Source organism: Panthera tigris, chromosome X (genome assembly GCF_018350195.1).
Source record: "Panthera tigris isolate Pti1 chromosome X, P.tigris_Pti1_mat1.1, whole genome shotgun sequence".
Lineage (NCBI taxonomy): Eukaryota > Metazoa > Chordata > Mammalia > Carnivora > Felidae > Panthera > Panthera tigris.
In genome coordinates, this window is record NC_056677.1 from 85,128,902 (window position 1) to 85,155,981 (window position 27,080).

General features: G+C 38.5%; 2 protein-coding genes across 2 annotated transcripts in view; one reads left to right on the forward strand and one right to left on the reverse strand.

The window, feature by feature from the left end:
• The window catches only part of IL1RAPL2 (interleukin 1 receptor accessory protein like 2), a 1,066,898-nt gene that overhangs the window by 558,913 nt on the left and 480,905 nt on the right, over positions 1-27,080 (forward strand). Inside the window, exon 3 of the mRNA XM_042974778.1 lies at positions 18,611-18,797. Within this exon, the coding sequence (XP_042830712.1) occupies positions 18,611-18,797 (187 nt within the window). The remainder of the gene's footprint in view (positions 1-18,610; positions 18,798-27,080) is intronic.
• Positions 776-2,346, reverse strand: TEX13A (testis expressed 13A). Its single transcript, XM_042974779.1, has 3 exons — positions 2,339-2,346; positions 1,592-2,082; positions 776-1,484 (listed from the first exon to the last, which is right to left on the reverse strand). Exons 2-3 carry the CDS (start codon positions 2,048-2,050, stop codon positions 792-794), a joined length of 1,152 nt encoding a protein of 383 aa, XP_042830713.1. The 5' UTR covers positions 2,051-2,082; positions 2,339-2,346; the 3' UTR covers positions 776-791.

Consider the following 27,080-nt stretch of genomic DNA (forward strand, 5'->3'; position numbering starts at 1 on the left):
CATTCAAGTTAAATTAAAGAAAAGGGGATCTCTGTAGAGTGGATTTTCATGCAACACAATTGCAGGAAGTGGAAAAGTGGTCAGGCCACCACTGTCTCCATCTCTGGGTTTGCAGGATCAACTCCTTTGCTTCTCTGTGCTTGTCTGCTCCTTGGGAACTCATGCTGGCATCCTCTAAAAGACACTCGGCCTCTATAAAGCACAGAGTTCTGCTCCCCCACAGCCAGGGTCAGGCCTCAGCTGTGGCCTCAGTGTCCGTGACTCTGACCTTGGCCCCAACTCCAAATAACCCACTGCTTCCTTGCCCAACACCATCCTGACTATGGGACTATGGAATCTGCCTCTCTATTCAGATTCTCTAGTGTAAGAACCTGTGTGGTTAAGGATGGGTCAGATGTCCACTCCTCCAATCATATACAGCCTAGGTGGGAAGAGGGGTGGGCTGTCACAAACATGGCTGCTCAGGTCCACCAGGTACTAGGGTAGGGAATGGAGACACATACTAACAGAAGCTACAGTGCTTCTGGGGTGTGGAATGCTAATGCTCTGGAACACAAAGGGGGTCATCAAAATAAGTCTGTGTTTTACCCCCCCAACCACCTAATCTACACCCTCCCCAGCCACCACTCCATACCCACCCCATTTTTCCACCTTTCTCACAACCCCCTTGCCCCATCCACCCACCCTCCTTTTCTCCCCATTCTTCCCAAACCCTCCCGCATCTCTCCCCCTCCCTCTGAAAATTGATTTCCCATTGGGATATGTTTCCGTTCTATTTCACATTTCTGAATTCACTGGGGGTTTTGCAGCCAGATTCCCCTTCCACAGCGGAAGCAAATTTCTCTCCGTGAAAAATTCACAGCTTTACACCAAGGGCAGTCCCAATCCCCGGGTCTGCGAAATGTGGGAGGTCTTCTCTGCTGAAGGAGATCGTTGTCTCCTTGGGATTCTTGAGGGTGTGTTCCCTGGGACCCCACATCAGACCACAAGTTAACATCAGAGGGCCTCCAGTGGGGAGATATCTGAGATGGAGCTCCTGGGGTGAACATTATTGCTGGTGGGGTTGGTGTGGGTGCAGGTGGGAAGGGGGAAAAGGGGCAGGCATAGGAGTATGTGAATGAGGCAGGGAGCTGGACAGGCAGGGGTGAGGGTGTGGCTGTGGTCCCGGGCTTCATCGTCCCAGAGAAATAAAGCATGGCTGTATCCACTGACCTGACATCTCCCTCCCTCTGCCCACCAGAGGTATAATTTTTCTGCTCAGCTCCAAGAACATGCACAAGGCCTCCACCCGGGTTCTTTGTGGCCTCTGTCCCTTCTTCACCTTTCTGTCTTCTTCCTCTTCCTGTGGCACCAGCAGCAGTAGCAGAAGTAGTGGCAGCCCCCGCCTCTTCCTCCTCACCTGCTCCTTCTGTCCCAGCGTCACTGGCAATGGCCAAGCCTGGCTCCTCTGCAACCTGCCCCGGCTCCCGCGAAGACTCCAGCTCCTGCAGAGAAGTAGGCAGGGTTGAGACCCATTCTGGGGGTGGTGAGGGGGTGGGGCAAGGAGATAGGGCCAGGAGAGGGGGCAGGGACCAAGTTGAGGCAATCTTACAGCCCGCAGGAGCTTCCACCTCAGGAGGTCCCTTTCCTTCCGTATCTCCGCCAAGTTTGCCTGTGTCTGCTGCAGACGGAAGGCTGCCTCCTTGCGCTCCATCTCCTGCTGTGCTGTGAGCTCCTTTAGGTCTGAGGCCAAGGTCTCTGCAGCGGACTTATGCAGTTTGGCGAAGTCCTGCAGCCAGTGCACCCTGTGCCCATGTAACTGGCCCTGCCTGCAGGCAAAGCGCACACCTAGGGCCAGGCTGCTCCAGGCGCAGGCGTCTTTGGCCTCACTGGACACTGCGTTGTCCTCCAGGATGGCCTTGAGCTTGTTCTCCACTTCCTCCCAGGACTGAGATATATTTTCGAGGTAGAACTCAGGGCCTTTCGTGTGCCCGGCCATCTTCTCATTGATGAAAGCCACCACGTTGCTGTGCTGGAACCCACCACTGGGGTCTTCGGGTTTCAAGGCCATGATGGCTGAGGGCTTTAGGGGCTTGTTTGGCCCTGCGGGGATGAATCAACCAGTTGCACCCTCCTCTCCCCTTTAATCCCTAACCCCCTTTAGCCCTCCCCTCCCCACTCTGTAGCTTCCCTTTTGATTCCTCCGCCCAACCCTCCTGAGACCCTCATAAAGACCACTGACTGGCTTGCCTTGCCATAGTACACTTCTCACCAGGTCTTACCTCCCTAGCTAGAATTAGAGGAGGTACAGACCTCCCATGCCTGCCTACAAACCTAAAGAGAAAGCGAGAAAGCGCACCTCTTTCCCTCCAGGGGCTCCAAGGAAAGGAAGTCTCTAAGCAAACCCTAGAGGCTTTTACCGTGGGACTGTTCCAACTTTGAAAGATAGTAGGGGTGGGAGGGAATGCACAAGGAAGGTCCTCCATCTGCCCCAGGACATAAGGGAACCCGCTACAATGTTGCAAGTCCTTGAAGTGGGGAGGAAACAGGAGTGATCAGAAAAGACAGAACTGAGAATTTGAAACACTTGTGATCAAGTACAAAAATTTCACCCCCTACTCTCCACCCCCACTAAAATGGTTTGTCCCACATCAGGAGCCCCTCCCCTCTTAGAAGTGGAATATTCTAGAACAAGAAAAAAAGCCTCCTCCTCACCAGGAAGATGCTGTATCTCCTATTCTAGAATCTCCTAAATTGGAATATGACAGTCAGAAAATTGTTTATGTAAAGGGCCAAGTAATAATTATTTGAGGCATTGTAGGCAAAGGACCTCTGTCCCAAATACTTACAGCATAAAAGCAGTCATAAGAAATACTTGAAGAAATAAGGATGGCCATATTCCAATAAAACTTATGCATAAAAATAGGTAGCCGGCAGGATTTGGCCTGTAGTTTGCCAACTCCTGGTCTAAACTCATATTTCCTGCATATCCCAAAGATATCCAAAATCCAAATGTTCACCCTTTCCCCTGAGAGATGATTCTCCTATATTCCTGTGTTCATATTCTCCTATATTCTTGTGTTCACTATAAAAACCTCAAAATCATCAATACCACTTGCCTTTAATAACATAGGAAATTGGTCCCAAATCTTGTTGCTAGTATCTCAGAATCTTTTTTTTTAATTTTTTTTTTTACATTTATTTATGTTTGAGACAGAGAGAGACAGAGCATGAACGGGGGAGGGTCAGAGAGAGGGAGACACAGAATCCGAAACAGGCTCCAGGCTCTGAGCTGTCAGCATAGAGCCCGACGCGGGGCTCGAACTCATGGACCGCAAGATCATGACCTGAGCCGAAGTCGGCCGCTTAACCGACTGAGCCACCCAGGCGCCCCTCAGAATCTTCTTTTAACATCCATTCCCATTTAGAGAATGCCCACATAGTCTCATGAATAAATTCTCTACTCTCTTTCTAATTCCTAATCTTTCCTATGACCATGCTACTTTCAAGCTTCAAAATATTTGATGGCTTCCTGTGACCAACTCTTGGGGTAATATTATATTCTTACCCTAGTATACCTTTCTAAATTAACTCTCCTTATTCTCTTTTCTGCCATTATTTATGCACTGAAGGAAGTGGACATGCAGAGATACACTCATTTTGGGTTTTATTTTTCCATTTGAAAAATTAGAAATTCATTATTTATTATATGACAATTACATTTTGTTCTATGGCCTACATTGAAATAGATAACATTTCTTCTCTAAGTGTCTTGTGTCAGATAGTGAGAAAAAAATAATGTATCAGGCATTAATATATTACTTAAGAAGGTAGTTAAATCCCAGAGGTATAAATCCCACTGTTTTAGCTTTCTTTTTAAACTGTTACCTTTTTCTCCATTTCAATTTGGGTATTTTATTTGTTGGTCTTGGGACTAATAAATGGAAAGCGTTCATGTTTTGGCTTGTTCTAGAGTGACTTCTGTAGAAAGATCATTTGGGAGATAATATAGAAATTGGAATGGCAAGGAGAGAGGGGTGATACTGCAGTCAGGGAGACCCATTAGGGGGATGCCACAGTAATTCAATATGTAAACTAAGGTAGTAGAAGTTAGAATGGAGACAAAAGTGTAGAGAGCTATTTGGTTGATAGAATTGATAGGAATGTCAGGGACAGGGATGAGAAAATGAATAGGGTAATTCCCAGGTTTCTGCTACAGGGAACTAAGTAGATAGTGATGCTGTAGACTTAGATGGATAATAAAAGAGAAGCTGTTTGGAAGGGGGATCACCTGGGGACATATTGATATTGAGATACCCGTGGGACATCCTAATGGAGATACCCCACAAGCAGTTAGATATATGAGTCTAGGACTAGGAGAGACATCAGGGCTGGAGATATAGTATTGAAAAATGGAAATTGGATTCAAAGTAGTGGTTGAAATAACCCACGGAGAAGATATACAGCAAGAAGAACAGAGTGCAGGGAATAGCTCTTTTCTTACCACTCTCCATTCTCACTCACGGTTTTATAGCTGACTTGCTTACTCTGCCTACTCTGATTTTGGACTCAGAACATTTTTTTACCCTTTTTTATTCCTTCCATAACTCTTTAAACATGGACTTCAGCTTGTGATCACTTGTATCTGTATGCTATAATTCTTCCACTTCTGCTTATAAACGCTTTCAAAAGATTAAGGTAAATCATTTACTTGTTTTGATTTAAATTTCGGTTAGTTAATATACAGTGTAATATTAATTTCAGGTGTACAATATAGTGATTCAACACTTACATATTACACTCAGTGTTCATCACAAGTGCACTCCTTAATCTCCATCATCTATTTCACCCATTCTCCCACTCTCCTCCCCTCTGGTGAACAGCAGTTTGTTCCCTTTTGTTAAGAGTCTGTTTTTTGGTTTGCCCCTCTCATTTTTACCCCTATGATCATTTGTTCTGTTTCTTAAATTCTGCACATGGGTGAAATTACATGGTATATGGCTTTCTCTGACTGACTTATTTTGCTTAGCAAAATACTTTATAGCCCCATCCATATCATTGCAAATGGCAAGATTTCACTATATATGTATATTATCTATATATATACAGCATTATCTATAATAGCAAAATATGAAATAGCCCAAATGTCCATGTACTGATGAATAGATAAGGAAGCTGTGGTATGCGTATGTATATGGACATTTGGGCTGTTTCATATTTTGCTATTATAGATAATGTTGCTATAAACTTCAGGGCGCATGTATGCCTTTGAATTAGTATTTTTGTATTCTTTGGGTAAATACCTAGTAGTTCATTTGCTGGATTATGGAGTAGATCTATTTTTGACTTTTTGAGAAATCTCCATACTGTTTTCCAGAATGGCTGCACCAGTTTGCATTCCCACCAACAGTTCATGAGGGTTCCTTTTTTTCCACATCCTCAGCAACACTTGTTATTTCTTGTGTTTCTGATTTTAGCCATTCTGAGAAATGTGAGCTGGTATCTCAGTGTACTTTTGATTTGTATTTCTCTGATGGTGAGTGATGTTGAACATCTTTTCATGTGTCTGTTGGCCAACTGTATGTATTCTTTGAAAAATATCTATTCATGTCTACTGCTCATTTTTAATTGGATTATTCAATTTTGGGGTGTTGGGTTTGATAAGTTCTTAATAGATTTTGGATACTAACCTCTTATCAGATATGTTACTTGCAAATATCTTCTCCCATTCCAAAGTTGTTTAGTTTTATTGATAATTTCCTTCACTATGCAGAAGCTTTTTATTTTGATGTAGTCCCAATGGTTAATTTTTGCTTTTGTTTCCCATGCCTCCCTCAGGAGACATATCTAGAAAGAAGTCGTTATGACTGATATCAGATAGGTCACTGCTTCTGTTATCTTCTAGGATTTTTATGGTTTCAGGTCTCACACTTAGGTCTTTAATCCATTTTTAATTTGTTTTTGTGTATGGTGTAATAAAGTGGTCCAGTTTCATTCTTCTTTTTTAATGCTTATTTATTTTGAGAGAGGGGGAGAGTATGAGCAAGGGAGGGGCAGAGAGAGAGGGAGATAGAGACTCTCAAGCAGGCTCCATGCTGTCAGCACAGAGCCCAATGTGGGGCTTGATCTCACCAACTGTGAGATAATGACCTAAGCCGAAACCAACAGTTTGATGTTTAACTGAGTCACCCAGGCGACTGCACTTTCATTCTTTTGCATGTTACTGTCCAGTTTTCCCAAGACCATTTGTGGAAGAGATTGTCTTTTTCCTATTAGATCATCTTTCCTGCTTTGTTGATGATTAATTGACCACATATTTCTGGGTTCATTTCTGTGTTTTCTATTCTGTTCTATTGATCTGTGTGTCTGTTTTTATGACAGCACTATACTGTTTTGATCACTACAGTTTTCTAATACAACTTGAAGTCTGGGATTGTGATGCCTCCAGCTTTGCTTTTTTTTTTTTCAAAGTTGCTTTGGCTATTCAGGGTCTTTTATGGTTCCATACAAATTTTAGGATTGTTTGTTCTAACTCTGGAAAATGCTGTTGGTATTTTGATAGAGATTGCATTAAATGTGTAGATTGCTTTGGGTAGTATAGACAGTTTAACAATATTTGTTCTGTCAATCTATATGCATGGAAAATCTTTCCATTTCTTTGTGTCCTCTTCAATTTCTTTCATAAGTGTTTTATAGTTTTCAGAATACAGATCTCTTACCTCTTTGGTTAGGTTTATTCCTGGGTATATTATTATTTTTGGTGCAATTGTAAATGGGATAGATTCCTTAATTTGTCTTTCTTCTGATTCATTATTGATGTATAGCAGTGCAACAGATTTCTGGATGTCGATTATGTATCTTTTGACTTTAGTGAATTCCTATATCAGTTCTAGCAATTTTGTGGTTTTTCTACATAGAATATCATGTGTTCTGTGGATAGTGAAAGTTTTACTTCTTCCTTGTCAATTTGGATGCCTTTTATTTCTTTTTGTTGTCTAATTGCTGAGACTAGGACTTTAAGTACAATGTTAAATAACAGTGGTAAGAGTCGACATTCCCTTGACCTTAAGGGAAAAGCTGTCAGTTTTTCTCCATTGAGGATATTAGCTGTGGGTGTTTTTTGTGTATAATCTTTGTTATGTTAAGGCATGTTCCCTCTATCCCTACTTTATTGAGGATTTTTATCATGAATGGATATTGTACTTTGTCAAATGCTTTTTCTGCATCTATTGAAGACATCATATGGTTCTTATCCTTTTTGTTTTTTTATTAATGTGGTATATCAGATTGATTTCATTTATGGTATATCCCTTGCAGCCTGGGAATAAATCCCACTTGATCATAGTGAATGATTCTTTTAATATACTACTGGATTCAGTTTGCTGGCATTTTATTGAGAATTTTCACATCAGTGTTCATCAGAGACATTATAGTTCACTTTTTTAGTGGGGTCTTTATCTGGTTTTGGTATCAGGGCAATGCTTGTCTCATAGAACAAATTTGTAAGTTTTTCTTCCTTTTCTATTTTTAGAATAGTTTGAAAAGTATTGGTATTAACTCTTCATAAAATGTTTGGTACAGTTCACCTATGAAGCCATCTGGCCCTGGACTTTCATTTGTTGGGAGATTTTTTTTTATGACTGATTCATTTTCTTTCCTGTCTATCAGTCTGTTCAAGTTTTCTGTTTCTTCCTGTTTCAGTTTTGGTAGTTTAAGTTTCTATGAATTTATCCATTTTTTTCCAGGTTGTTCAATATTTTGGCATATGGTTTTTCATATGATTCTCTTATAATTGTTTGTATTTCTGTGGTGTTGGTTGTTATTTATCCTCTGTCATTTGTGATTTTATTTATTTGGATCCTTTCTCTTTTCTTTTTTATAAGTCTGTGTAGAGGTTTATCAATCAATTTTATTGATATTTTCAAAGAAACACCTCCTGGCTTCAATGATCTATTGTATTTTTTAATTTCTATACCATTTATTTCTACCTTACTATAATTATAATCTTTTATTATAATTATATGTTTTTATCTATAATTTTATTATACTTATTACATATTATAATCTTTATTATTTCTTTCTTCTGCTGGATTTAGGCTTTGTTTATTCTTTTTCTGGATCTTTTACTTGTAAGGATATGTTATGTATTTGAGATTTTTCTTTCTTCTTGAAGTAGGTCTATATTGCTCTTAACTTTCCTTTTAGGAATGCTTTTGCTGCATCGCTAAGGTTTTGGACTATTTTGTTCTTATTTTTATTTTTTTCGTGTATTGTTTTTATGTCTTCTTTGATTTCCTGGTTGACCCATTCACTGTTTAGTAACATATTGTTCAACCTACATGTATTTATGGTCTTTCCAAGTTTTTTTCCTTGTGATTGACTTCAAGTTTCACAGTGTTGTTGTCAGAAAATATACATAGTATGATCTCAATCTTTTTGTATTTGTTGAGGCCTGATTTGTGACCTAATACATGATCTATTCTGGAGAATGTCCCATGTGTACTTGAAAAGAATGTATATTCTGGTCTTTTAGGATGGAATATTCTGAGTATATCTGTTAAGTCTGTCTGTCCAGTGTGTCATTCAAAGCCATTGTTTCCATGTTGACTATATATTTAGATGATATATTGATATAAGTGGGGTGTTAAAGACTCCTACCGGTATTGTATTATTATCAGTTATGTTTATGTTTGTTGTTAATTGTTTTATATATTTGGATGCTTTCATATCGGATGAATAAATATTTACAATAGTTACATCTTCTTGTTGGATTGTCCCCTTTATTATGATATGGTGCCCTTCTTTGTTTTTTGTTACAGTCTTTGCTTTAAAGTCAAGTTTGTCCTATATAAGTGTTGCTACTCCAGCTTTATTTTGATATCCATTAGCATGATGAATGGTTCTCCATCCCCTCACTTTCAATCTACAGGTGTTTTAGGTTTAAAATGAGTCTCTTGTAGGCACCATATAGATGGGTCTTTTTTTTTTTTTAATCCAGTATGACACCCTGTGTCATTTTATTGGAACATTTAGTCTTTTTATATTCAGAGTAATTATTGATAGATATGTACTTAGTGCTATCGTATTACTTGTTTTGTCATTGTTTGTGGAGATTTTCTCTGATCCTTTCTTGTCTTTGCCATTTTTGTTTTTCTCTTTTGCATTCAAAAAGTCCCCTTTAATATACCTTGCAGGGCTGGTTTAGGAGATCACAAACTCCTCTAGTTTTTTTTTTTTTTTTTTTTTTTTTTTTTTAATCTGGGAAACTCTTTATCTCTCCTTGTGTTCTGAATGGTAGCCGTGATGGATAGAATATTCTTTGTTGCAGATTTTTCCCATTCAGCATTTTAAATGTATCATGCCACTCCTTTCTGGCCTGCCAAGTTTCTTTTGAGAAATCTGCAGCTAGATTTATGGTTCCTTCTTTGTAAGTGAAGGACTTATTTTGTCTTCATGCTTTTAGGATTTTGTCTTTATCACTATGTTTTTCAAATTTAATTACAGTATGTCTTGGTGTTGGCCTGCTTTTGTTGATTTTGATGGGAATTCTCTGTGCCTCATGGATCTGGATGTCTGTTTCTTTCCCCAGATTAGGGAAGTTTTCAGCTGTTTTTGGGTTCACAGCAAAATTGAGAGGAAAGTACAGAAATTTACGATGTATCTCCTGCCCCCACATGCATACCCTATTATCAGTAGCCACTGCCAGAGTGAATATTTACTACAATTGATTAACCTACATTGACACATCATTATCATCCAAAATCCATACTTTTCATTGTGGTTCACTCTTGGTGTTGTACTTTCTATGGGTTTGCACAAATGTATAATGGCATATATCCATCATTATAGTATCATACAGAGTATTTTCACTACCTTTAAAGTCCTTTGTGTTCCACCTATCCATCTCTCCTCCCAACTCTTGGCAATCACCAATCTTTTTAGTGTCTCCATAGTTTTGCCTTTTCCAAGTGTCATATAGCTGGAATTTTACAGTATGTAGCCTTTTCTCATTGGCTTCTTTTACTTAGTAATATGCATTTAATGTTCCTCTATATCTTTCCATGGCTTGAGAGCTCATTTACTTTTAGCTCTTAATAATATTCCATTATCTGTATGTGCCATATATTATTTATACATTCACCTACTAAAGGATATCTTGGTTACTTCCAAGTTTTGGCAATTATGAACAAAACTTCTATAAACATCTGTGTGCAGGGTTTTATGAAGACATAATTTTTCCCTCCTTTGGGTAGTTATCAAAGAATATAAATGCTAGATCATATAAGGGTATGTTTAGTTTTGTAAGAAACTTCCAAACTATCTTCTAAGTTGCTGTGCCATTTTGCATTCCTACCAGCAATGAATGAGAGTTCCTGTTACTCCACATCCTTACTAGCATTTGGTGTTGTTAGTGTTCTGGATTTTGGCCATTCTAATAGGTATGCAGTTGTAGCACAGGTTTGTTTTCATTTGCATTTCCCTGGTGACATATGATATACATATTTTCAAATGTTTATTTGCCATCTGTATATTTTATCTCTTTGATGAGGTTTCTGTTAAGGTCTTTGGCCCATTTTTTTTTTGTTGTTATTGTGGAGTTTTAAGAATTATTTGTATACTTTGGATAGCAGTCCTTTATTAGATGTGTCTTCTGCTAATATTTTCTCTCAGTCTGTGGCTTGTTTTCTAATTCTCTTAACATTGTCATTTGTAGAGCTGAAGTTTTTTAATTTTATTAGCAGTCAGTTATTTGTCACAGATCATGTCCTTGATCTTGTAATTAAAAAATCATTGCCATATCCAAGGTCATCTAGATTTCCCTATGTTGTTTTCTAGAAATTTTACAGTTTTGCATTTTACATTTAAGTCTGTGATCCATTTTGAATTCTTTTTCATGGTGGGTGTAAAGATCTGAGTCTAGATTCATTTTTTTATATGCATGCAGATGTCTAGTTGTTCTAGTACCGTTTGTTGAAAAGACATTTTTTGCTCTATTGTGTTGCATTTTCTTCTTTGTCAAAGATCAGTTGACTATATTTATATGCATCTATTTCCAGGCTCGATATTCTATTCCACTGAGCTGTTTGTCCGTTCTGTCTTAATTACTGTAGCTTTAGAGTAGGTCTTAAAGTCAGATAGTATCAGTCCTCCAATTTTGGTCTTCTCAGTTTTGTAGTTATCCTCATGTAGATCTTGTACATATTTTGTTAGATACATACCTAAGTATCTCATTTTGGGGGTTTCTAATGTAAGTGATATCATGTTTTTAATTTCAAATTAATAACTTTTTCATTGCTTGCATATGTGAAAGCAATTGACTTTTGTGTATTAACCTTATATCCTGGAGCCTTGCTAGTTACTAGTTACTTGCTTACTAATTTCAGGTGTTTTGTCAACTCTTTCAGATTTTTTGCATGGGTCATCTATATGTATAGATCAACCATACATCTATGAACAAAGATGATTTTATTTATTCCTTTTGAATCAGTCAGATATTTCCTTTTTTTATCTATTGCATTAGCTGAGACTTTCAGTATGATGTTGAATAGGAATGGTGAGAGGGGACAGTCTTGCCTTATTCCTAATTTTAATGGGAAACTTGTAGTTTATTATCATGAAATATAATGTTAGCTATAGTTTTTTTCATAGATATTCTTTACTGAGTTGAGGAATTTTCCCTCTAGTCCTAGTTTGTTGAGAGTTTTTTTTGTTTACTTTTTATTTTTTAATTTTTTTTTTATCATGAATGGACGTTGGATTTTGTTAACTGCTTTTCCTGCATCTACTGATATGGTCATGTAATTTTTCTTCTTTAGCCTGTTAATGTGATGAACTACATTAATTGATTTTTGATTTTTTTATGTTTATTTCTTATTTTGAGAGAGAGAGAGGGAGTGAGAGAGAGAGTGTGTGCAAGCAGGTGAGGGGCAGAGAGAAGTGAAGAGAAGAATCCCAAGCAGGGTCCATGCTGTCAGTGCAGAAACCAATGAGGTGCTTGATATCACAAACCATGAAATCATGACCTGAGCCTAAATCAAGAGTCTGATGATTAAACAACTGAGCCACCCAAGTGCCCCTGATTTTTGAATATTTGAACCAACTTTCCATATCTGGGATAAATCCTACTTGGTTGTGGGGTACGATTATCTTTTTTAGTATTTTACTATAATTTATTTTATTTATTTATTTAATTTTTTTTGATGTTTATTTCTGAGACAGAGAGAGAACATGAGCGGGAGAGGGGCAGAGAGAGAGAGAGATAGAGAGAGAGAGAGAGAAAGAGAATCCGAAGCAGGCTCCAGGCTCTGAGCTGTCAGCACAGAGCCTGACCTGGGGCTCGAACTCACAGACCGTGAGGTCAAAACCTGAGCCGAAGTCAGGCGCTCAACCGACTGAGCCACCTAGGCACCCCTATTTTTTTTTATTTTAGAGATAGAGTGTGCACACTTGTGGAGTAGAGGGGCCATGGGGGAGAGAGAATCTTAAGCTGGCTCCATGCAGAGCCTGACATACTGCTCGATCCCACAACCATGTGATCATGACCTGAGCCAAAATCAAGAGTTGGATGCTCAACTGACTGAGCTGCCCAGGTGTCCCTGGGATATAGTTATTTTTATACATTACTGGGTTTGATTTCCTAATATTCTGTTGAGGATTGTGCATTTATGCTCATGAAAGATATCAGTCTGTAGTTTTCTTGTAATGTCTTTGGTGTTGGTATTAGACTAATGCTGGCTTCATAGAATCAGTTAGGAAGTATTCCATCTGCTTCTATCTTCTGAAAGAGATTGTAGAGAATTTGGTATAATTTCATCCTAAGTATTTGGTAGAATTTGCCAGTGAATCCATCTGGACTTGGTGTTTTATTTTTTGGAATGTTATTAATTATTGATTCAATTTCTTTAATAGCTGTAGGCCTATTTACATTTCTGTAGGTCTGTTTCTTCTTGTGTGAGTTTTGGCAGATTGTGCCTTTCAAGAAATTGATCCATTTCATCTAGGCTATCATATTTGTGGGCATAGAGTTGTTTGTAGTATTCCTTTATTATTCTTTAAATATCTATAAGAACTGTAGTGATATCCTGTCTTTCCGTTCTGATATTAGTAATTTCTGTCCTCTGTTTTTCCCTTCTTGTTCTTTTAAAGCATTAACATTGCATGCTTGCAGTTATATGTGCTTATTTTTGTACTTATCTGAAGGTCTTTCCGACAAGGTCAAAGATATTTTTCATAAAATTTTCTACTTTTGTAATAATTTTCAAGGAATGTAAGTCATCAAAGGGCCTAAGATTTTATTTGTTTATTAATTTACTTCATTTCCCTGAATTTGATAGTAATATCAGTTCATAGTTCTTATGTTTCTAGTGGGACAATATCATCTAAGGGTGGTAGATTGATGAAATGATAGTTTTGTGTAGCAGTCAATTAACATTTCAAAAATTTCAGAAAACAAAGTTTTAGTTTACTGGTCATTAGATGGTTCTGGAATTTGCAAAGAAAGTAACTTGAAAGGAGGATAAAACAATTGAGGGAACCATTTAGAAAAGTTTCAAGTATATCCTGAGGTATTTTGTCTGGGCTTCTGCTTTTAGACATGAAAAAATTCCCTAATTTATTTAGTTTTTTTTTAAATAGGTTAGCTCTAGTGATATAAAAAGTTTACATAAACTCAAATTCAGAAATAAAACTTAAGATTTTATAGTATAAGCATATTATATAAATGGGAGTTAGAAAGAGGCATCTGGGTTTTTTATGTATGATCTTACTATTCCTGTCAGGGAACCCAAGATTGATCAACATTTGCCCTTAGAAATACTTCTGGGGAAAAAAAGTATAAGTTATGACCTATATAGTAGCTAATATTAAATCTTTGGAATGGGAAGTGGGGTTTCTTCATCAATTTACAAATTCTGTACTGTGCATATTGACATTATTCTTTAAATGTTACCTTTACACATTTACATTTCTTTCTATGAGCTCCCCCAAATTTGTGTGGGTAACCACAAGTTAGTTTGGCTGTTAACCCATATTAGCATCAAGTTAGCCAGGGGCTAACAGTCAAAACCTGGGTTCTAATCCACTAACCATCTATATGGGCTTAACTGAATTATTTGTCTTCTCTGTGTCTACATTTTAGTCCTCTAAAAAGTGTAGATGATACCTACCCTGAACATTTTCCTGTATTATTGGCAGAATTAAGTCAGATAAGAGATGAAGAAGCACTTGAATGTTTAGAAATGCATGCAATTGTAAGGCCCTTCTGTAATATCACAGCAAAGCCACTTCTCTCATATTGATCCTGAATGTTCTCCTTATCCTCAGGATGTGAAGGGAGGTCAGAAAAAAAGTACAGTCTCTATTGTTGCACACTCGTCAGTCTGCCTCCTCAAACTTGCACAGCTCTAATTGTACCTAATGAAAGAAAAGTAACATTTTTAGGTCTCAGTTGCAGGAAATATTTTAAATAGAACTTGCCTGGGGCATCTTTCTAAATAAAATCTAAATAATGCAAGATTATTAGTGGGAACTGTGCCAGAGCTAGATTACACAACCAAAATCAACCTGAGTCTCAGTCTGTCAGACAGCCTTGATCATACTGACCCCAGGTCATTAATGGAGACAGTAGGACTCCCACCTGTCCTTGTCTTCGAGTTCCAGAGACCTTGGTCATCGCTAAGGACTTTATACTAGGGCTTGTTTGTGGGTTAACAAGCAATTTTCCAGCAGCCTTCCACATGCTAGAGACCAGAACAAGCATGAATTCATGCAGAACCCAGGCCTCAGGTTGTTTGTGGGTTAGAGTTAGAGAAAATGGAAACATTTTCTCCTTCAACCATCAGCAATCCCCAGTTTGTGTTCCCTGCCCTCATCCCTATCCCAAGTTAATGAAGGTGCTTTTAGCTTGACCTACATAATTTATAATTTGGAGGGATTGGGGAGGAAACACTTAAGAATATCTCTTGTCTTTTGTCCCTAGAAAACTTACCTAGAGGTCTAGGCTTTGTTATACAAGGCATTTGTCTAAGAAACTCTTAGAAGGCTTAGTGAAACTATTGCTAACAATATGACCTCCAAGGTTCTAGCCTTTGCCAAATGGCTACTGCCCATATTAACTGAAAGTTTCTCCCTGCCTTAGCTGTTTTCTTTTGATTCACTTCTTTTTGTGTCTAGGTCAGTGTGTCTTTTTGATCCTTTCAGAACTTCATGACTCTCTGGTACTAGGCCTATTGCCCAACTGACCTCTTTTAGACATTTTCCTATCAGGTAGCACCCCTAACCCAGTGGCATACCTTAATCCATTGCTGCCAGTGTACTGTTTTTATTATATTGGTGATTGATCATAATTACTATCACACATAAATTATAATTATTATTTATTAACAATATATAACAACTAATCCTATCGGTAATGACAATTCTAACTATAATGTATAGAATATCTACTATGTGCCAGATACTCTATTATGTGTTTTATATGCATTATTTTATTTAACACTTAGACTGGAGAGGCCAGGTGTTGTAATCATTCCAATTGAAAATGGTAACATATTTTTGCTCATGGTGTTATAATGAGAGGAACTCCTTTCTCCAAACTCCAATGGAATCACCATAAAGGACTTCTTATCCTCATTTTTCAGCTGATGAAAGTGAGTCTGAGAGATGTTACATTACTTGCCCAAGGGCACAGAGCTAGTTGAACACAGTGGATCTTAGCTCAAAGCTGGTGCTTTGTTAAGAAACCACTCTGTCGGTCTCTTACTCAGACTACTCTGTTTTTCCCCAGGGCTAAATAAATTTGAGATAGTAAGCTTCTTTCATGGGACTGGACGTTCTATTTGCTTTTATTTTTGAGACTGCTGGTCAACAGCCCTCTTTCCCTGAGGTACAGCATAATAGTGGGAGGATATTTAACAAGTAATTCTCTTTCACCTGTAGGGATGAACACCATGGAGCAGAGATGATCAAAGTCTGTAACATTAAGAACTGTTCAGAATTCTTTGTAAACCTAGAAGAGGTGATTCTTCTGTGTTCGATACTTTTACTTATTTATTTCTTTTTAATATAATTTAATGTCAAATTGGCTTCCATACAACTCCCAGTGCTCATCCCAACAAGTGCCCTCCTCAGTGCTCATCACCAACCCACCCCTCCCTCCCACCCCCATCAGCCCTCAGTTCGTTCTCTGTATTTAAGAGTCTCATCGTTTGCCTCCTTCCCTCTCTGTTTGTAACTTTTCTTTTCCCCTTCCATTCCCCCGTGGTCTTGGGTTATTACTTGATTGATACTTAAAAAAAAAACTGTGAACATTTATCTTTCCTCCATTTCCCATACCTGCCCTAGTCCTCCTTGTCTCCCAGGTGTAACTAGTATATTCCTTTCTTTGCTAATATGGTGATACACAAGACTTGGCTAAACCTTACCCTTGTGGTACAAGAATACCTGCAAATTTATGCCAAATCATATTTAAACAAGGAATGTGACATTTGATCAGCCATATACCTGAATCTGAATGAGGAAGAGAGGTTAGTACCATATGGGGTTGATGGAGAAATAGAGCAGAGAGGACATGTCTCTTGAATCAACATACCTTTTGGTGCTATGTCTTCTAACCAACTAACATTCACTGAACATTATTAATTTAGATCTCAGGGATAGAGTGATGAACAAAAGCAACTAATTTCTTGCTTACATTTAACAAATAAACAGATGATAGAAGATCAGAGAGAAGAACAAGTATAAAAGTCCATGGCTCAAATAGGCTTAGTATATTTAAGGAACAGAGGAAATGCCATTGTGACTGCACCCTAAAGTAAAGAACAGTGTTGGGGTGCCTGGGTGGCTCAGTTGGTTAAGCATCTGACTCTTGATTTTGGCTCAGGTTTGAGGATGAGTCCTGCATTGACTCTGGACTGACAGTGTGGAGCCTGCTTGGGATTCCCTCTCTCCCTCTCTCTTTGCCCCTTCCCTGCTTTCTCTCGGAAGAAAGAAAGAAAGAAAGAAAGAAAGAAAGAAAGAAAGAAAGAAAGATTTAAATAAAAAAAATTAAAGGAAAATGTTATGACAGGCCAGATCATGTAGGGCCTTAAAGGAAGCATAGAGACATGGAAATGCTTAGCATCAAAATACTGAAGGTGGAGTCAAGAAGAGCCAAATTGCACCAACCTTACCTTCTTGCCTAAGACTGTTTTTGTGTTTTGTTTTATTTTTGTTTTATTCTGGTGGTTTTAGGTTCATGGCTTGTAAAGAGTCTGTGAAACATCTAACAAGAGAATTAAATGGTCACCTTTGATCCCTAGTGGGCATATCTTTGGGTTCTAGGAATCTGTACTAAGGGAGAAAAGCAATACCTCACAATCTACATTGTGTAATGGGGTTGCATCTGAACATTAGAATGGGATTGCTTTGAAAGTATCCTACTCAGATGACACAGGCATGGACATAGTCAGAAGTACTTGCCAGTAATTAACTTCACTAGAAATTCAAGTAGCAGTCATTTTGATTAACTCACTTTGTAAACCCAATGGGCAGCAACCATCTGCACTCCTGTGTTTTATATAATATCTGGCACATTGTGAAATTTCAATGAGTAAGTAATATGAATATTAATAATTATTTTAGGCCAACTTAAATTATTGGCTGGCATGCTTATCCCATTTGTCAGGATTATTGTCACTTGGTTGTAAAACCAGTTTTGAGGTGCCCTTGGCACTTGGTATTTTTAACAGCTGGTATCCCTTGATGTTTAGAATAGACACAATCCTGGTATTTCCTACCAAGAGATTTCCAGTTGACCTTCTTCTAAGTCTTACCAGGTGTCTCTGATCTCTTTCTCATACTTTCCAGTTTTCTTTTATCTACTGCATCCCAGATACAGCAGAGTAAGGAAAAGTCAAGGGGCATACATCGAGAAATGAAGGCAGAATTGAATTCCATAAATACTTTTATATAATGAGTTAGCCAATTAATGCCCAATTTCTAAAGTGGCCTTATGGTAAAATTTACTGTTGAAATTCCTTTATAATATTAATGTTGGTGGATAAAATTAATTCAGATGAACCACATTCTACTAGGATTTGTTCTCTGTTGGAACCAAGAATTTGACCCCTGACATATCTCAGTAAACAATTTAAAAAGATATATAAGTTAACAGGTATCTTCTGTATGTTGATCTGCTTTTGGGTATGTACCTTGCAAAATCAGATGTTGGCTTTGAAACCAATGACAAAATGAAACAACCCTTGAAATACCCGTGAAGGGACTGATCATAGGGGCAGGGCAGAAATTACTATAGCTCTAGTTACAGACTTTCTCATATTTTTTCACTATCAGATTTTCAATGTAGCAATATTTACCACTGGAAAAGAATCCTGTGCTGTCTTATAGTTTAGAAAATGGGTACAGCTATTCTATGTAGTTATGTAGCTACCTCATGGTCAGAGATGTCCTCATTAACATTTTGCTTTATAGCTTCTTGTCAGTTGAACTAGAAAACTGTTTTGTGTTGTTTTGATGTTGTTTCTGATTTCTAGGCAAGGTCCCATACATAAAAGTAAATATTCTTTTAATATGTAGAGTACAAACACGGTTTTAAACACCCAGTAAAGCCATTCTGCTATTTCTGTTCCTACAGAAACTCGACATATTGCATGAAGGTGTCAATGTCCTTGACTGTTGCAGAGAATGAATCAGGCCTGTGCTACAATAGCAGGATACGGTATTTAGAGAAATCTGAAGTCACTAAAAGAAAAGAGATCTCCTGCCCAGACATGGATGACTTTAAAAAGTCTGATCAAGAGCCTGATGTTGTGTGGTACAAGGTAACTCACCATGGTGTCAATTATTTTTTTTAACTTAGCTTGAGGATAGAAAAATGGAGAGATTTTATTTCTAGTTTTTGGTATTAGATATTTCATTGAGAAAAATGAACAGATCCACAGATAAATAATTCAGAGGTATGACTTCTATATAGTCCTGGTTTTAATACATTTCCATCAGCAGGTGTTATAAACAGTCCCATCTTCTCCAACTGCTAAAAATAAGCAAAATATCTCTCCACCCAAACTCATGAGAGCAAATGGGGAGAAGAGTAAAGATTTAAGTAACACATGAAAGAAAGTATTTGAGGAACATAGAAATATTATTTACTGTTAGGAGTAAAGGCCCATTATTACAAGTACTAGACTTAGAAAGAATAACAACTGTTACTATGATCTACATTGTGAGAGCCACTACTGTCAATGCAGAGGAGAGAAATGGGCCTAGTGCAGGATGTGTGAACACTGGAAATAATGTGTTTATCTGGAAATAAGCCACACTCAAAGGGTGCACAGAAATAAGTTGAGTGAAGGAACTGTTTACAGAGGTGAGGTTGAGTTAAGGCAACCAACAAAAGGGAGGAAGCTGTAAATTGCCACTGGAACCTGGAATGAGTAGAGTGGTCCTGACAAAAGCTGTGGCCTTAAAAGAACATATGAACTGTGGCAAATAAAGAGGGATTAGGCAGGATAAGTACCCTAACCCCTTGTAACTCCTGTCTTCCGGTTTCCTCCTAGAACCCATGGAAACTTAAACAGAAGTCAGAGTGCAAAACTAGGAGATAGAATCAAGAGTCTTAAGATTCCCTAGGCATAGAGTAGGTCACACAAGGTCAGAGACAGGATCTAGGGGAGGAAGCAGAGAAATAACCACATAACCTTCTAGCTATGACATTCTGGCTGCTCCCTGAGACCCTGTGGTCCTATAAGAGAACTGTGTATCCTCGGCCAACTCTGAGTCATGATAGTTGATACATGGTACAGTTTTATATGTTATGGCCAGAGGTGACCAAGGGGGTTTTCTGCACAGGTGTTGTGTACATTGTGGGAATTAAACACATAAAAGTTGGAACAGGTTGTGTCTATAGAATATGACAGACTCTTAGTTTCCAGGGGAGCCTAAACCCTAACTCCTACAGCTGTCATGTGTTTTTACATTTGGAAGTCTCTCCATCTTCACCCCTGTACAGACTCACCAGTAGACACCAAAAGCATGTCCTGAACTGGGACCCCAAGCCTCTATGTGAATTGTCCTTCCTTTTTTTCCTAATGAAGATAATATTCTGACAGATAAAAAGGAACCTGATGATAATTATGCATAAATATAGATTATCCATAATTTATTGGGACCCTCCATGCCAGTATTAGCCTTCTTAGCATTTATTAAGTACTTACTATATGCCATTCACTATGCTAAGCTTGGTCTCTGTATTATCTCAATTTGAGTCTCAATGCAACTCTGTGTGGGAGTTCTATTATCTTTGTTTAACTGAAAAAAACTGAGTCTCAAAGGCATGTAGAAACTTGTCCAAAGTTACTCAACTAACAAAGCCTTGTTCTGTATTTAAGGCAGTGTTATTCCAGAGTCCATTTTCTTAATCACTACCCTTTCGTGCAGTTATCCTGGAGCTAAACCCAGCCCTGATCACAGGTATTTCTCTAAGATGTAACACTGATGCAGAGAAGCCTGTGAAAAGATAGAGTAAGAAAGATTTATTTTAATTTTATAATTGAAAAAAGAAAATTGACCAGTTCCGGAGTTAGCAGCTAGGAGTAAAATCCAGGTTGTCAGCCTGAAATATTTATTCTACTATCTCTTCTTATTATTTTTCCAGTAAATTCTTTCTTCTTTCTTTTCATTTCTAGACATCACTATCATCATCATATACCAAAGCAATTTATTCCTTGGGAAGTGCTAAGTATCATTTTTTTTTCTTACAAATGGACCAACAATGGTGAAGCAAATGACATTTCTAGCTCTGCTTGGATAATAATGTTAAGGATTTCTATAACATTTTAAAATTGATGAATAATAGTCATAATGATAAATAACATTTATTGAGTACTCACCATATGCCAGACTCTGTTTTAAGTGCTTTAGATAGATTAAGTCAATCTCTAGAATTACTGTATTATGTAGGTATTATTATCATCCCCATTTTCCAGAAGAAGTGACTAGAGAGTCAGATAAGTGACTTAACAAAAGTCACACAGCAGTTTATGACTTGCATTTTGGCTACTAGGCCCATTCTCTTAGCCACTATACTATACTATTGGATCAGAATAAAAAACTAAACCCCAAAGTTAAAGACTCCCTGAAGCTCTACAACGTGTTGTTAACTCCATTTCTCACAGTTTCAAATATATCCTTGAAAAAGGTGTATTGATTTATAGGGAAAATGTTTCCTTCTTCAGTCATTAGTTTAATAATCTTCCCTGATTGTTTACAGTCTCTCTATGCCCTACGAGGCTGAGCATTAAGTTATTTTTCTCTGACTACAGCAATGTAAAGACACTTGTCCAGAGTTCATTCTGGTGCACATCCAAATTTAGAAATGTATAGTGTAATAGGGTGCCTGGGTGGCTTACTCGGTTAAGTGTTCGACTTCAGCTCAGGTAATCTCATAGCTTGTGATTTTGAGCCCCACATTGGGCTCTGTGCTGACAGCTCAGAGCCTGGAACCTGCTTCAGATTCTGTGTCTTCCTCTCTCTCTGCCCCTCCCCTGCTTGTGCTCTGTCTCTCTTTGTTTCTCAGAAAAAAAATAAAAATAAAAACATTAAAAATTAAAAAAAAGAAATGTACAGTATATTATCTCTAGTTTTTTTTTTCATTTTGTAAGATTTTTAAAAATAAAGTTTATTTATTTTGAGAGAGACAGAGAGCATGAGTTGGGGAGGGTCAAAAAGAGACGGAGAGTGGGAGAATCCCAAGCAGGTTCTACACTGCCAGTGCAGAGCCCAATGCAGGGCTCAAACCCACAAAACCTTGAGATCACGAACTGAGCCAAAACCAAGAGTTGGACACGTAATGGACCGAGCCATCCAGGTGCTCCTATCTCTAGTATTTTAACAGTAAAAAGTATGTGTGTTGCATGATAAGTTTCCACATCATCTTTTTAGATATATATAATCTTTAAATCTGTTTCTTTTTTTCCCATTTCTGCTTTTTTCTTGCTCTCTACTTTGTATCACTTTCACATACTGTTATGCTTTTTCTAGCCTGTCTGAAAAATGCTATGAAAGTCCTTTGAAGACTGTCCTTCTGTACCTGTATGTAATCACAGCTGGATAGGAAGGTAAAGGTGGATTAGGTGGTACTGGGGCATGTTCATAAAGATGACTTAGTAAGCCTATCCTAGTTGTCCTTGGAATGTTAACAGATATGTGTAAGGGGGCTATCTCTCACTATCTGAACTCTATCAGTTAGCAAAGGGAAGTTAAGAGAGGGTCTATACTTTAAGCACTTCATCCTAATGCTATCTGAGTGGGGCTTAGAGAGTAAACAGAATGTACAATAATGTTAGTATTTTTAGAAACATTTTTGAAAAGAGAAAGAAAGATTCTTTTCATTATTAAACTAAGAAGAACAACACTAGAACAATCTCAGTATTCACTGAGAACACTATTGTCATAAGAGTGTAGACTCCCTTTACCTATTTCATTTTTTAATATGAAATTTATTGTCAAATTGGTTTCCATAAAACACCCAGTGCTCATTCCAACAGGTGCCCTCCTCAATGCCCATCACCCACTTTCCCCTCCCTCCCACCCCCATCAACCCTCAGTTTATTCTCAGTTTTTGAGGGTCTCTTATGGTTTGCCTCCTTCCCTCTCTGTAACTATTTTTCCCCTTCCCCTCCCCCATGGTCTTCTGTTAATTTTCTCAGGATCCACATAAGAGTGAAAACATATGGTATCTGTCTTTCTCTGTATGACTTATTTCACTTAGCGTAACACTCTCCAGTACCATCCACATTTCTACAAAAGGCCATATTTCATTCTTTCTCATTGCCAAGTACTATTCCATTGTGTATATAAACCACAATTTCTTTCTCCATTCATCAGTTGATGGACATTTAGGCTCTTTCCATAATTTGGCTATTGTTGAAAGTGCTTCTATAAACATTGGGGTACAAGTACCCCTATGCATCAGCACTCCTGTATCCCTCGGGTAAATTCTTAGCAGTGCTATTGCTGGATCATAGGGTAGATCTATTTTTAATTTTTTGAGGAACCTCCCCACTGTTTTCCAGAGTGGCTGTACCTGTTTGCATTCCCACCAACAGTGCAAGAGGGTTCCCATTTCTCCACGTCCTCTCCAACATCTATAGGCTCCTGATTTGTTCACTTTAGCCACTCTGACTGGTGTCAGGTGATATCTCAGTGTGGTTTTGATTTGTATTTCCCTGATGAGTAGGGACGTTGAGCATCTTTTCATGTGCCTGTTGGCCATCTGGATGTCTTCTTTAGTGAAGTGTCTATTCATGTCTTCTGCACATTTCTTCACTGGATTATTTGTTTCTTGGGTGTGGAGTTTGGTGAGTTCTTTATAGATTTTGGATACTAGCCCTTTGTCCAATAAGTCATTTGCAAATATCTTTTCCCATTCCATTGGTTGCCTTTTAATTTTGTTGATTGTTTCCTTTGATGTGCAGGAGCTTTTTATCTTCATGAGGTCCCAATACTTCATTTTTGCTTTTAATTCCCTTGCCTTAGGAGATGTGTCAAGTAAGAAATTGCCACAGCTAAGGTCAGAGAGGCTTTTTCCTGTTTTCTCCTCTAAGGTTTTGATGGTTTCCTGTCTCACATTCAGGTCCTTTAACCATTTTGAGTTTATTTTTGTGAATGGTGTAAGAAAGTGGTCTAGTTTCATTCTTCTGCATGTTGCTGTCCAATTCTCCCAGCACCATTTGTTAAGGAGACACTCTTTTTTCCATTGGATATTCTTTCCTGCTTTGTCAAAGATTAGCTGGCCATACTTTTGTGGGTCTAATTCTGGGTTCTCTATTCTATTCCATTGGTCTACATGTCTGTTTTTGGTCTACACCATGCTGTCTTGATGATCAGCTTTGTAGTAGATGCTAAAGTCTGGGATTGTGATGCCTCCCACTTTGGTCTTCTTCAAAATTACTTTGGCCATTCAGGGTCTTTTGTGGTTCCATACAAATTTTAGGATTGCTTGTTCTAGCTTCGAGAAGAATGCTGATACAATTTTGATTGGGATTGCATTGAATGTGTAGATTGCTTTGGGAAGTATTGACATTTTAACAATATTTATTCTTCCAATCCATGAGCATGGAATGTTTTTCCATTTCTTTGTATCTTCTTCAATTTCCTTCATAAGCTTTCTATAGTTTTCAGCATAGAGATCTTTTACATCTTTGGTTAGGTTTATTCCGAGGTATTTTATGCTTCTTGGTGCAATTGTGAATGGGATCAGTTTCGTTATTTGTCTTTCTGTTGCTTCATTGCCAGTGCATAAGAATGCAACTGATTTCTGTACATTGATTTTGTATCCTGCAACTTTGCTAAATTCATGTATCAGTTCTAGCAGACTTCTGGTGTAGTCTATCGGATTTTCCATGTATAGTATCATGTCATCTGCAAAAAGTGAAAGCTTAACTTCATCTTTGCCAATCTTGATGCCTTTGATTTCCTTTTGTTGTCTGATTGCTGATTGCTGATGCTAGGACTTCCAACACTATGTTAAACAACAGCAGTGAGAGTGGACATCCCTGTCGTGTTCCTGATCTCAGGGAGAAAGCTCTCAGTTTTTACCCATTGAGGGTGATATTAGCTGTGGGCTTTTCATAAATGACTTCTATGATGTTTAACTATGTTCCTTCTATCCTGACCTTCTCGAGGGTTTTTATTAAGAAAGGATGCTGAATTTTGTCAAATGCTTTTTCTGCATCGATTGACAGGATCATATGGTTCTTTTCTTTTCTTTTATTAATGTGATGTATCACATTGATTGATTTGCAAATACTGAACCAGCCCTGCAGCCCAGGAATGAATCTGACTTGATCATTGTGGATAATTCTTTTTATATGCTGTTGAATTCATTTTGCTAGTATCTTACTGAAATTTTTGCATCCATATTCATCAGGGATATTTGCCTGTAGTTCTATTTTTTGGCTGGGTCTCTGTCTGGTTTGGGAATCAAAGGAATGCTGGCTTCATAGAATGGATCTGGAATTTTTCCTTCCCTTTCTATTTTTTGGAACAGCTTGATAAGGATAGATATTATCTCTGCTTTAAATGTCTGGTAGAACTCCCCTGGGAAGCCATCTGGTCCTCGACTCTTATTTGTTGGGAGATTTTTGATAACTGATTCAATTTTTTGCTGGTTATGTGTCTGTTCAAATTTTCTATTTCTTCGTGCTTGATTTTTGCAAGTATGTGGGTGCTTAGGAATTTGTCCATTTCTTCCAGGTTGTCCAATTTGTTGGCATATAATTTTTCATAGTATTCCCTGATAATTGTTTGTATCTCTGAGGGATTGGTTGTAATCATTCCATTTTCATTCATGATTTTATCTATTTGGGTCCTCTCCCTTTTCTTTTTGAGAAGCCTGACTAGAGGTGTATCATTTTGTTTATTTTTCAAAAAACTAATTCTTGGTTTCATTGATCTGCTCTACAGTTTTTTAGATTCTATATTGTTTATTTCTGCTCTGATCTTTATTATTTCTCTTCTTCTGGTAGGTGTGGGATGTCTTTGCTGTTCTGCTTCTATTTCCTTTAGGTGTGCTGTTAGATTTTGTATTTGGGATTTTTCTTGTTTCTTGAGATAGGCCTGGATTGCAATTCATTTTCCTCTCAGGACTGCCTTGGCTGCATCCCAAAGCATTTGTATTGTATTTTCATTTCCATTTATTTCCATATATTTTTAAATTTCTTCTCTAATTGCCTGGTTGACCCATTCATTCTTTAGTAGGGTGTTTAGTAGAGAGTATGGCCGCCTCCATTTTATTTTGCACTTCATTTATAGCATTTTTTTAGTTCCTCATGACTATTTCTTAGTCCCTTGATCTCTGTAGCAATAGATTCTCTGCTATCCTCTATGCTTTTTTCAAACTCAGTGATTAATTTTATGATTACTATTCTAAATTCTTGTTCCATTATATTGCTTAAATCGTTTTTGATCAATTCGTTAGCTGTCGCTACTTCCTGGAGTTTCTTTTGAGGAGAATTCTTCCATTTAGTCATCTTGGCTAGTCCCTGTGGTAGCTCCAAACTGCAGGGCACTTCCCCTGTGCTGTCAGGAGAAACTTGTGTTGGTGGGTGGGGCAGCAGTCACACCTGATGTCTGCCCCCAGCCCACTGCTGGAGACACAGTCAGACTGGCATGTACATTATCTTCCCCTCTCCCAAGAGCAGGACTCACTGTGGAGTGGTGTGGCCCCTGTCTGGGCTACTTGCATACTTCCAGGCTTGTGGTGCTGCTTTGATGGGAACTGGCCAAGGGTGTATCAGATGGGGTGGATCTGCAAGGTGCACAGAGGTGGGAGGGGCAGGCTTAGCTAGCTTTGCCCTTGGTGGTCCCTTGCGGGAGGGGCCCTCCACACCGGGAGGGAGACACACCCGTTGGAGGGATGGATCCACAGAAGCACAGTGTTGGGCGTTTGCCTGATGCAAGCAAGTTTGGCGATGGGAACTGGTTCCCTTTGGAATTTCGGCTGGGGGATTGGAGAGGCAAATGGCACTTGCCAGCACCTTTGTTCCCCCACCGAGCTGAGCTCTGTCTTCTGGGGCTCAGCAACCCTCCCTCCCAGCATCCTCTTGCCTTCCCTGCTCTCCAAGAGCAGAGCAGTTGACCTTTAACATTCCAGATATTAAGTCCCACTCGCTGTCAGAACTCACAGAGTCTGGCCACTCCGCTTTTGCAAGCCATACTTCAGGGGCTCTCCCTTGCCCGGTGGGCTGCCCCTCCACTGCCCGGCTCCCTCCTGCCAGTCCATGTAGCACACACCGCCTCTCTGCCCTTCTTAGCCTCTTCCGTGGGCCTCTTGTCTACGCTTGGCTATGGAGAGTCTGTTCTGCTTTTCTTCTGGTGGTTTTCTGGGTTATTTAGGCCAATGTGGTTAGAATCTAAATGATCAGCAGGACAAGGTGAGCCCAGCATTCTCCTATACCGCCATCTTCCAATACACTAACACTCAGATATTCTTTTTTTTTTTTTTCAACGTTTATTTTTATTTTTGGGACAGAGAGAGACAGAGCATGAACGGGGGAGGGACAGAGAGAGAGGGAGACACAGAATCGGAAACAGGCTCCAGGCTC

Bases quoted from the DNA above. Each gene is read 5' to 3' on its own strand.
- TEX13A (XM_042974779.1), bottom strand. From the start codon at position 2,050: ATGGCCTTGAAACCCGAAGACCCCAGTGGTGGGTTCCAGCACAGCAAC. The intron at 1,485-1,591 runs GTAAGATTGCCT...ACTTCTCTGCAG, and splicing joins GGTGGAAGCTCCTGCGGGCT to GAGCTGGAGTCTTCGCGGGA.